General features: G+C 36.1%; 1 protein-coding gene across 2 annotated transcripts; it reads right to left on the bottom strand.

Moving 5' to 3' along the window:
• Window positions 1-3,266: 3,266 nt before the first annotated feature.
• On the bottom strand, window positions 3,267-8,477 carry LOC148625588 (uncharacterized). 2 transcript variants are annotated; one of them, XM_088569189.1, is made up of 3 exons: window positions 7,598-8,477; window positions 7,079-7,233; window positions 3,267-3,692 (listed from the first exon to the last, which is right to left on the bottom strand). In XM_088569189.1, the coding sequence occupies exons 2-3, from the start codon at window positions 7,227-7,229 to the stop codon at window positions 3,457-3,459; spliced, it is 387 nt and encodes a 128-aa protein (XP_088425315.1). In that variant the 5' UTR covers window positions 7,230-7,233; window positions 7,598-8,477; the 3' UTR covers window positions 3,267-3,456. The 2 variants fall into 2 exon arrangements, with proteins under 2 accessions (XP_088425315.1, XP_088425316.1); XM_088569190.1 differs by lacking the exon at window positions 3,267-3,692 and adding an exon at window positions 5,896-6,445 and having other exon boundaries at window positions 7,598-7,747.
• Between the last annotated feature and the right edge of the window lie 4,334 nt (window positions 8,478-12,811).

Here is a 12,811-nt window from a genome sequence, read left to right as displayed (position 1 = left end):
ACAAAGCCTGCAATGTAGCAATTGGTTGAATATTGCAGTTTATTTATACACCTGTCATCTCCGGTAGCCTTGATAGAGAATAATATGAATTTTCTAAGATATCTTTATCTTATATGACAGAAGTAGCTAATATTTTGACAAACATTTCTCTTTAATTACTTCTTCAAATATCAAAACGCTATGCAGTTTGATGATTAAACTGTTTAATGACATTCCTTTCATTATTAATTATTTCAACATTTCTTTCTGTATTTATTAGAAGGTGTAACATATCTATGACATAACATGTCAGAAAACAAGGACAAAAAGCAAATTATGTGTAAACAAAACACGTCAATATTTTATAAATTTGGTTTAACTAGGTCAACATAGTACATTATAGTAAATTTTGTTATTAATTTCTATGTCCAAATAAGGACTAAACGTCATTTGTCTGTTAGATATTTCCAACCAATCAAATTGTGTTGTAATCCGATATACGCACCAAAAAGTATATGTTGCATTTTGAAACTTTATATGTTTAATAAAATGCTATTGTTTTTGTGTTTATTTGGAAAAAATCATTACCAAAATGTGATTCTGTATTTTACATCGGTTAACAACTGTCTCTACAATATATATATATAAAATAAGAAAGAAATTAATGAATTTGTAAAGTTCGCTCAACAACGATTATTCACGTATTGACGATATAGGCAGGTATGCAGATGAAAGGGCATTAAATCGAAACGGGTAACTAAATCAGTTTCAGGTTAAGATGTGTTATAAATTGGCACACTAGGTACTCACATGCAAAAGGAAAAGGCATAAAAACATGTAAAAGAACTTAAATTGCACACTTGAAAATAAGGGCGACACCACTTTTTTCGCCTAAATCAAAGTTTCGCCTGAAGTCATATATTTTGAGTAAAATTTTTCTCCCAAAACGGCAAAGGCGCAAATATATATATATATATATATATATATATATATTAGACATGAGAAGCGTTCGTTTATCGTGCGTTTGGTGAGCGTTTAGCGTGCGTTTGGGTATCGTGCGTGCGGAAACCCTAAACGTCTCATAGAATGTACATAGGGGCGAACCTTTCTGGGGACGAACTAGTAGTAGATACTAGACGGATTTCCAAAATACGGCACCAGTTAATATATACGGACAAAATGTGTTGTGAGCGAGATGTCAACTGCAAGCTTTCGTGCCGAAGAAAATGACCAACAAAGAGTCGGAAGTATTTTCTTTGTTTTATTTGTTAACCGATGACTTTGAAACTGCACTTTTTTAATGTCAAATCGTATGTTAGTACATGTACTAGCGCTATATTTTAAGTACATTACACCTTTGTTGAATTTTAGGACATTGTTTGTTTGTTTGTTTGTTGGGGTTTAACGTCCGAGCAGCAATATTTCAGCTATATTCAGACAATGAACATGAAATGGATGATAAAATGAACATGAAATGAAAAAAAAGGATGGGTCACAAGGATAATAGGGTCGACAAATTTTGATTGCCACTGGAAAAGGGGGGATGGGTAAGGTCGGGCAATTTAGCCTCCTGTGGCGGAGCGCAAAGGTTCCTACTCCTCGAATACCACAGCAGGGTTCTTTAACGTGCGAGGAACGTGGCATCTTTCCCAACACGGTGCACCACTATGGTTTGCGGTCAGGTTTTCCGTATTATAGCCCGACAACCCCAGCATGTAACACGCCAAGGGTACCTCATTCCACCACCTGGGGCACATATCCCAGTTGCTCTGTGGGCAGAGCGTCTAGCCCCCGGCTAGGTTTCTGAGCACTATTTAGTCGCCTTTTACGACAAGCTTAGCGCTGCTGCAGGCCTATTCTTTTAACACCCGGACCTGCACGGGGCTTTAGGACATTGGAAAGTATGCTTGTTTTCTCATGGTACTTGTACACATGCTTTGAAATGGCATTACACTAGAAAATCAACATGTCCCACTTAGGCACAATATAATTAAATATCAAACTTATGGACAAATATCATTTGACAAAGAATATTCCCAGATGATAAACCCGCAATTAATGGACAGTTGTATGTATGTAACTGATATTTTTTTAAACCTTGGTGCTTTATGGTTTATTTTGATATTTGTAGTTCGCATAAAATATTTTAAACAGACATGATGGAGGAATGCTTCCTGCCTTATTGATCTCTATAAAAATTCAAAGTGTTAACTTTGAGCGTAGACGCATTTTGCATTCACTTCATTTCTGGAAAAATTCTTCATTTATATGGAAGTCAACTGAGGTTGACAGGCTTTAGATCAGAAATATGCAACGATATCCAATGAATGTTTGTTTGGAGATGTATTTACACATATATTTATTAACATGATTACTTTTTGTATGCATGTAGCCTGTAAATCTGAGGTCCTTTTTTTTGTCTGTCACCAAACCATAAATTACAGAAATGTAGTTTCAACAAATATTCGACATCAATGGCCATTGTTAAAGTCGTCTATAGCAGGAGATATTTTTTGCCACATGCACAATATCTAGTTACATACTAGGTTGTCAGCAAGCATGTGCAAAATATTTACCAAATATACAAAAAAAACCAAATACTTGTACATGAATTGTGTTTTTAAAATGAAAACAAAACAAGAATACTCAATAAAAGGACATTTTAGTGGACAATTACAGACAAATTGAACTGATTTTTAATGTACTTCAACTTATTTTAGTCAATCTTCCTTTTTCTAGCATTATTTGATAAAAATAATTAAATATTTTACTATGTTTTCTTTCTTTATTCATACACTAAATACTAAACACGTTATTTTTGCAGTATGCTCCTGAGTTAACACCTAAATGAACGTATACTTCAACATGTATAGGAATTGATATGCAATTTACATGTAGTTTGAACTTATTCTCACCCCAGTGATATTGTTGGCCTTTTTGCTTATCTGGACTTATCGTCCATGTGAGCTTATGCCATAATTTTGCATCTATTAAAACATCGGGAAAGTGAGACTAAGGTATTACTTTAATAGGACCGCAAAAATTGGTACATGTATGTTGCTGTCATCGTTCGTATTATCAACAATGTCTGTAGACACCTGGTTTTCATGCGATAACTTGAATGTTTGTTTGCTGATCTTTATGACAGTTTAAAACAGGATTCCAAATCCTAAAAGGAAGTTTTCTTTTGATTTTAGGGATTTTTCCCCAACCATTTAATAATGAGATGCAAAAAGGGCAAAAAACAGCTTTTCACAGAATTTATACATATAACCCCATTAAAAGCATTATGATTCCTTTGATATTGTTCCACAATATTCTATACCACTTTGATCTTTGATAATATATTACAAGGTTCAATACCACCAAAAGAAGATTGGAGTTGATTTTGGGGATTAATACTTGAATGCATAAAGGGGCCTAAAACTAGCATTGTGCGTATGTCCGTATAATAACTTGAGTAAATGTGAATGAATCTCACTTCCATTTTACTACAAGGTGCCAACATAGAAAAGCCTGGGATTGATTTTTATACAACCGCAAAAAATGTTGTTGTTTATCAATAAGGCGCTGTCGACGTTTTGTAGACACTTGGTTTTCTTGTGATAACTTGAGTATAAGTTTGTTGATCTTTATTGAATTTTTATAACAACTTATCAAACCACAAAAGGAAGGTTGGTATTGATTTCTAGGGTTATAGCCACAACCATGGCCTGAAACAAACAAATAAGTGCAGTAAATGATATTGTTGCACAATATTCCATACCACAATGATCAAATGACTTTGATTGATTTTGAACTTTTCAGAAATTAGGGACCAGAAACATGCATTTTCATGATATCAAGGAAATAGCTTGTTTGTTTTTGGTCCAATTTTTTAATTAGATTCCTTTTAAAAATCCCTGTCTGCATTTTTCAATCAGATTTCAAACGGTTTTTTTTTTTGTGATTATCAAGTTATAAGGGGTCAAAGAAAGGTGCCACACCTGAAAAAATGACAATTTTATTTAGGTCTGATTTTGAAAATTTTGAATGGAATTTCAAGTTTTGTGCTGTATTGTGTCCAAACAAGTTGTTTCCATAATGAATTGTAAGTCCCTATGACTAAATATGTCAAATTATAATATTATGTCCACACTTGCCCCAACTGTTCAAGGTTTAACCACTGCGCTCATACCATGATGCGCTCAGGGAAGCTTTTTTATCTGATTTCTGGACGATAACTGGATTCAGAATTTTGCCACAAGGTACCATATCCCTATGGGAATTGATTTTGCAGGTTTAGACTGGAACCATTTAGTGATAATGGCCAAAATTATACCACTTCGTTTCTGGTTAAATTTTTACCCTGTGTCAAATTTCATTTTGTTATTAAATATAAAGCTTTGTTAAGTTTGAATGATGTATCAATACTTTTCCCAACTGATCATGGTTCAACCTCTGCGTTAGTATCAAACTGAGCAATACAAACATTTTATTGTTGGATAATTAATATATGGTTCACTATCAGTCTGACCTAAAGATATTAACATGGCGTGCACAGAGATAATTTCCATCAAATGATTAAAATATCTAGTTTTTCTTGGTTTATTTGAAATACTGAATCTTGCTATCATGTACATGTATATAGATTTTCGGTCTGGTTCATAAATCATTTAAGTTTGTTAATTAGATGTTATGTCATACATGTATGCATGTATATGAATTAAGAATTAGAATTATGAACTGAGGTTATGTAGATTTAAACATATTTTTTACTGATATGTTAGGCCATAAACCCTAAATGTTAAATCAAAACTTTGACCAAATTTATCAGTGCCCAACAAAAAGTGGTGGTTGCCATACAGTGATCACTTTGTCCATCTTCATTAAAAACTCGTGTCCGAACGTTTTTGTCTTTTGATGTACTGTAGGCTTTTGATATTTTGCATTTTGGTAGATCACATAAAATGATGCATTGCATACCATGGATTGTGACCTATGACCTTGAACAGTGACCTCAAGGTAAAATTTATATTTATTTTCAGTGACAAACTTGTGTCCAGACTGTATTTTTTTGTATTTGGATGTGGGCTTTTGGTATTTGGCTTTTGGTAGATCACCTAAAGAGTATGTGTCACGTACCATGGATAATGGCATATGACCTTGATTTTTGATCTCAAGGTCAAGTTCCTTAAATTCAGTGAGAAACTTGTGTTTGGATTATATATGGTTCTATACTTCTTTCTCAACTGGTAAATATTTTTGTTGACTATGAGTGCCATATTAAAAACCCAAATTTCGAGTTGGAAAGCTTTTTCCAAATACATTTCATAAAAATGGCGTAATTCAAAGGGGGTGGCCACACAGATGGATTGCATCTCAATGATTTCTAGTTTTTTGTCTAATATTAAATTCATTAACAGCTTTACAGCTTGAATATTGTGTCCATATTCGCAACAATGTTAGCCGTTTGAGACATTTCAATATGTATCCCACAAGTAATTCTATTTTTCTAAAACATGCTTTCTTTGTTGGGGTTTAACGTCCGAGCAACAATATTTCAGCTATATTCAGACGATGAACATGAAATTGATGATGAAATGAAAAACGGATGGGACACAAGGACAATTGGGTGGACAAATTTTGATTGCCACCGGAAATAGGGAGAGATGGGTAAGGTAGGGCAATTTAGCCTCCTGTGGCGGAGCCCTATGGTTCCTATTCCGGGAGAATACCACAGTAGGGTTCTTTAACGTGCGAGGAACGCGGCATCTTTCCCAACACGGTGCACCATTTTGGTTTGCGGTCAGATTTTCCGTATTATAGCCTGACAATCCCAGCATGTAACACGCCAGGGGTACCCCATTCCACCACCTGGGGCACGCATCCCAGTTGCTCTGTGGTCAGAGCGCCCTAGCCCCCGGCTAGGGTTCTGAGCACTATTAAGTCGCCTTTTACGACAAGCTTAGCGCTGCTGCAGGCCTATTCTTTTAACACCCGGATCTGCACGGGGCTCTAAAACATGCAGATCTTATGTTGATGTTTGTTTGAAGTGTTTAAAGACTGATTTGACATTATCATATTATATTATGTTGATATTACTGTACTGACAGATAAAACCAGATAAAAAATGTGATATATGAATTGCAAATATGGTATGTTATAAATGAATGGTACTAGACACAGACGTATAAGTTACGTTGTCAAATGTTGGCTTTTACTGCAGTTTACAGATGATTTAAGATGCAACACTTTTGCATGGCTTAAGGGGTAGGTTGAGGCAGGGAAAGTGCCCTCACTAAATTGTTGAAATAGTAAATTAACAAAAAAGCAATGCAAAATGATATAATTTTAGAAAAGCATCAACTACTGTGTTATATAAGCTCCCATGCATCAAATTAGTAGGCCAAATCAAGAATTGTCTATGTTTGTTAAGCTCTCTTCGACAACTTTAAGTACGTGTATGTAAAGCCTGTAGCTATATCTATTTAGAAAAAAAAACTTTCGAATAAATAAATATATTGTGACTTGCTTACTGATACAGTGTCTTAAGATATTTAAGTAATGAGCACTTACATGTATAATTAAAGGACTTCTTTAAATATGATTTTTTTTGTCATCAGATGTGTTTTAATGTGTCTTTTAAAGACCAGTGAACGTGACCCGAAGGTATCTTAAGACATGGAATTCATGTCTCAAGATGTCTTAAAACAGGATTTCAAGACATTTAATCATCTCAAAATGTCTCAAGGCATTCCTTTAAGACACGTCAAAAATTTAATCCTAACGTGTCTATAAGACATGACTTTAGATGCGTCTCAAGAATTTAATCCTGACGTGTCTCAAGACATCTCAAGATGTCTCAAGACACTGAGGTTTCTTTGCTATGTAATAATCCCTTGGACTTCGATAACTCAAACATGTGAAGGTTCTTGCTGATTTTACCATTCTCTCGGCTTTAGGGACAGCAAATTAAATTGCTTTAAAGAATTCAAATTTTTTCCGCTGTCTTTCATAATTTTTCGTTTCAGAGCCACGAAATTTTTATTACGGGAAAAGGGAATGGCGTATTCAATTTCCTTTAACACAGTCGTATTCTTTAGTGCATAAAAAATACCTTTTATTCTCCGTGGTTCCTGTTCTACAATTTTAATTTTACTGGCCATTTCATATCCAGTGTGAAGCGGCCAAACATATTCCAAAATGATGCCTTCTCCTTCTTCAGTATAATCGGGAAGCAAATTATTCCAGCGACTATTAGAAACCATTTTGCTGAATCAAAATACATATTAATCACTGAATCATTGCATCAACAATTTCTGATAGATACGTATTTATTTTCATGAAAATACTTTTTTTTTCTATAAAAAAGTGGGGTTAAAGAAAAAAATGACTATTATTTGTTCATTTTTTAACAATAAAATTATCAAAAGGGAATTCCGATCCCCCTTTTTTTCTCCTGGACCTGGTTAATGAGAAATTTAACAATATACTTTCATCTTTATATGAAGCCTATTGTAAAATTGGTGCGCCACTGTTTTTGTGCATTTTTCTGTTGTATGCGATCTATAAAAAGCAAGATCAGTATTTATAAGGTAAAGTGTAACAAAGCACAATACTATGTCTGCTGACTTACCTTGATTTATTTCACAACAATTGCACAGAGATACTGCCCAGGTGGTATTGTGATTTACGATCTGTCAACTTACAGATAACGATGTTCTCTACCAGACAACGGGGTTTAGGGTTAATTTCGCATGCCTTATACAGGTATATAACAGATAAATGAAGACATTTTCTCTGTTTGCCTCTTTAAAAAGACATATTAATCAGAAGAGATCAATCATCTCACATGCTTTATATTAAATAAAAACGTTTAATTCCACTAGAATATAGTAACATTAAAGGAAGCTTTTCAGATGGAGTCAAGGTCACATTACACCAACCACACAATATTCAACATACAACTCCATTTTTTTTTCCATTGAGACATTGACGCGATCGACTCAAAGAGGGATCATGCGCAGATTTAATATAATTTTCACCCTGGAAATGTGGGGGAGGGGGTAAGATGCAAAATCTGCCATCCAATTTAAATAGCATTTCAACGCTTGCTCGTTGAAAATTTGTAAAAAGAAATTATATATATAGAATAAAAATTAGTACTCTTAACCATATGTGTGAATGTATATTTTAGTACATTTACATATCATAGGAAAAATATAACATTTGAGTAAATTTAATTTTTGGCTTCATCAATCTCCTTGTGAAGCATAAACCAACTGGCTAAATATGTAGTTTGTCTCGGGAAAGGGGGGGGGGGGGTTACTCCATATTCGAATGTAGCAAATTATAAGAAAATGGTAAATTATCTAATCAAACATATTAAATAGCAAAACAACAGCGTTAGAGCAGAAGCGATTAAGTGCATACAATAAGCGTAACAATAGCAAAGCAAATACATAAGCAATGCAAAAACGCAATACAAAGCTACGGAACAAATTGATTTGTAAATGGGACACATATATCTACCTGAAAACAATGGTGTGTTGATGAATAGGGTAGTGCAAAGTAGAATCGCCCAAACGGCAAATAAGAAAATGAATGCTGAAATGATATTTCTCTCATGAATCGATTGCGACCATTCACAACTCTGTGCAACCTCAAATAAGGAAATGAATGTTGAAAAAGGAAACGAATGTCTATGCAAGAAAATAGATAAAACGAGAACAAGAAGATATTGATTCTCTGTCAGAGTGATGAAAGGCCGTGAGGTCTTTAATTTTGAAATGAATGAAAGTTTTAAGTAGGTCAATGAGTGCCAAGGCTACATTGGTTTTCAAAGACCTCGATGTAGCAAAACGTTGTCTACAGTACATGACAAATATGTTGTCGTACCAGCAGACGAAGCCCAAAACAACATTGTTGTTTGTCTGTAAAACGTTTTATATCCAATGTTTATTATCAGAGGTAGATTGGTTTGTTTGTTGGGGTTTAACGTCCGAGCAGCAATATTTCAGCTATATTCAGACGATGAACATGAAATGGATGATAAAATGAACATGAAATGAAAAAAAAAGGATGGAACACAAGGATAATAGGGTCGACAAATTTTGATTGCCACTGTAAAAAGGGGAAATGGGTAAGGTCGGGCAATTTAGCCTCCTGTGGCGGAGCGCACAGGTTCCTACTCCTATCGATTACCACAGCAGGGTTCTTTAACGTGCGAGGAACATGGCATCTTTCCCAACACGGTGCACCACTATGGTTTGCGGTCAGGTTTTCCGTATTATAGCCTGACAACCCCAGCATGTAACATGCCAGGGGTTCCCCATTCCACCACCTGGGGCACACATCCCAGTTGCTCTGTGGGCAGAGCGCCTAATCCCCGGCTAGGTTTCTGAGCACTATTTAGTCGCCTTTTACGACAAGCTTAGCGCTGCTGCAGGCCTATTCTTTTAAACACCCGGACCTGCACGGGGATCTTGAAAACTACCTTCTATTTTCGGACCATGCATTGTATTGAATGCACAGGATAATACTTTGTGTACTTTTTTATCGTTGAAATAATAACTAGACAAAATGTAAATGTTTGGCGGTATAATCAGATAGAAGCTGAGAAAAGAAAAATTATAACGAAAATTTAATGTTTTACACTTTTATGAATAAAGTTCCATTTATAAATTTTAAGGCGAAGAAAATTTGTCAAGTTTGTTAGTAATTAAATGTTACGAAGAACAAGAAATGTGGAATGACGGACGGGATGATTTCTATTTCCCCCCAAAACTGTGTTTGCAGGGGTATAATGAAACTATTTTTTCCCAAAAACCCTCATTTCAATAGTTTCATGTATATATTGAGTAATTATACCAGTTATTAATACAGGTATATGTTTTAACAGAAACAATGAAATGAGTTGATTCGTAAAAAGAAATCACTTGCCATTCGGCATTTCGTTGTATCTTCATAACATAATGGTCGTTTATGATATTATGTGCATACATGTACTATTGTACGTGGGTTGAGATAGTCCCCTTACAATATTCCCACTCATTAACCACAATATGGTTTTCATGTATCCTTATACCTTCCAGTTATGAACATTTTTGTCGCAAAGAAAAAAGCTAACACATTTTTGTATTTTTGGGTCATTTATTGTACCTCTATATGGCAAATATCCTTTTTTTACTTTCTACAAAACGAAGTAAATTGTCACATTAAGGTTTCATCAAGTAGACAAATATACAGCTTTCCAATTGTACCAGACAACTTCCGGTAACAGTTTTGGGTCTGGAATTAAAAAAAAAACAAAACTATTCCCCTACCCCATAGAAAAATCGCATAAGTTCACATGTCAAACCCCTAGAGTATCTATGGCTTATTTGGTATTTTCTGTTTTGTACCATTATAATTGATACTTTTGTGGTTATTTGATGATTTGTAGCAATTTTTATTGTCAGAATTTATAAACAAAAATGCAAATATTCGATTTTCTGATACAAAGTGCACCCGTGCAGGTCCGGGTGTTAAAAGAATAGGCCTGCAGCAGCGCTAAGCTTGTCGTATAAGGCGAATTAATAGTGCTCAGAAACCTAGCCGGGGGCTAGGCGCTCTGCCCGCAGAGCAACTGAGATGTGTGCCCCAGGTGGTGGAATGGGGTACCCCTGGCGTGTTACATGCTGGGGTTGTCAGGCTATAATACGGAAAACCTGACCGCAAACCATAGTGGTGCACCGTGTTGGGAAAGATGCCACGTTCCTCGCACGTTAAAGAACCCTGCTGTGGTATTCGATAAGAGTAGGAACCATAGGGCGCCGCCACAGGAGGCTAAATTGCCCTACCTTACCCATCCCTCCTTTTTCCAGTGGCAATCAAAATTTGTCGACCCTATTATCCTTGTGACCCTTTTTTTTTCATTTCATGTTCATTTTATCATCCATTTCATGTTCATTGTCTGAATATAGCTGAAATATTGCTGCTCGGACGTTAAACCCCAACAATCAATCAATCAATCTGAAACAAAGAGGCATAAATTCGACTCCACAAGTTATTTCTCAGCTGAAACGTGTCAAATTTTGTAACATTCAACTGATAATTCAATTTTCGACATGATTAAACCACGAAAACTTAATTTTCCCGAAAGAGCGTAAAATATTACTCCTACCCCTAGAAATCTGATATCGGTATTTAACAAAATTCTCATTCACAGCACTGTAAAACGTATAGTTGATGGGCTGGGAGGGTCCACCGTGCAAACCCCATTCTTCCAATTCATGGTGTTCAAAGTTGCATTACCACTTGAAAACATTGCGAATTACCAGTGAAATGGAAGAAAATATAAAATTCCAGGAGTTCCCCCTTTTAATTTAAAACTCAATAATGCCACATTGAAACTAAAAAATACACGCCTAAAATTAGGATATATTAATAATTAAAACAATAGCACCCAACATACTCGGGCTCATTTGAAAGCTGACACTATTTAAATGTACTGTATTACACAAAAGCTTATTTAAACTACGATAAATTGAAAAAAGGCAATAACGGGTTATATAGAAGAAATTCTGAAAATTCCATTTTTACGATTTTATAGCAATTGTAACCCTGAATTTTTCAGATATGTTGGGTACATCATTACCTTAATTAGGAATGCCTATAATGTGAGTTTTATAGTGAATGAGAATTCTGTTTGATTGATTGATTGATTGATTATTGGGGTTTAACGCCCAAGCAGCAATATTTCAGCTATATTCAGGCGATGAACATGAAATGATGATGATGAAATGAAAAAAGGGATGGGACACAAGTGTTATAGGGTCAACAAATTTTGTTTGCCACAAGTATAGGGAGGAATGGGTAGGGTCGAGCAATTTAGCTTCCTGTGGCGGAGCGCAAAGGTTCCTACTCCTATTGAAAACCACGGCAGGGTTCTTTAACGTGCGACGAACGTAGCATTTTTCCCAACACGGTGCACCACTATGGTTTGCGGTCAGGTTTCCGGTATTATATCCTTCCAACCCCCAGGCCCCGTGCAGGTCCGGGTGTTAAAAGAATAGGCCAGCAGCAGCGCTAAGCTTGTCGTATAAGGCGACTAAATAGTGCTCAGAAACCTAGCCGGGGGTTAGGCGCTCTGCCCACAGAGCAACTGGGATGTGTGCCCCAGGAGGTGGAATGGGGTACCCCTGGCGTGTTACATGCTGGGGTTGTCAGGCTATAATACGGAAAACCTGACCGCAAACCATAGTGGTGCACCGTGTTGGGAAAGATGTCACGTTCCTGGCACGTTAAAGAACCCTGCTGTGGTATTCGATAGGAGTAGGAACCTTTGTGCTCCGCCACAGGAGGCTAAATTGCCCTACCTTACCCATCCCCCCTTTTTCCAGTGGTAATCAAAATTTGTCGACCCTATTATCCTTGTGACCCATCCTTTTTTTTCGTTTGATGTTCATTCTATCATCCATTTCATGTTCATTGTCTGAATATAGCTGAAATATTGCTGCTCGGACGTTAAACCCCAACAAACAAACATCCAACCCCCAGCATGCAACAAACCAGGGGTACCCCATTCCACCACCTGGGGCACACAACCCAGTTGCTCTGTGGGCAAAGCGCCCAGTCCCCGGCTAGGTTTTTGAGCGCTATTTAGTCGCCTTTTACAAGCTTGGCGCTACTTCTGGCCTATTCTTTTGAAACCGGGACCTGCACGGGGCGAATTCTGTTTGAAAGTGAGACCAGTTTTCTAGGGGTAGGGTTAATATTTTTTAACATTTTTTAGAAAATATTTCTGGGAAATTAGTTTTTCGTGATTTAGTTCAGTAGAAAATTGAATTATCTATCGAATGGACCCAAA

The sequence above is a fragment of the Perna viridis genome, chromosome 2 (genome assembly GCF_037379345.1).
Source record: "Perna viridis isolate PV_CMFRI_1.1 ecotype Kerala chromosome 2, ASM3737934v1, whole genome shotgun sequence".
NCBI lineage: Eukaryota > Metazoa > Mollusca > Bivalvia > Mytilida > Mytilidae > Perna > Perna viridis.
The sequence above is the reverse complement of the archived record's forward strand: the minus strand, read 5'-3'. Positions and strand labels throughout refer to the sequence as shown.

Coding starts and splice junctions, on each gene's coding strand:
- LOC148625588 (XM_088569189.1), bottom strand. CDS start 7,229: ATGGTTTCTAATAGTCGCTGGAATAATTTGCTTCCCGATTATACTGAA. Junction 3,693..7,078: donor GGAACCACGGAGAATAAAAG/GTATTTTTTATG, acceptor TGTTTGTTTCAG/GCCATGGTTGTGGCTATAAC.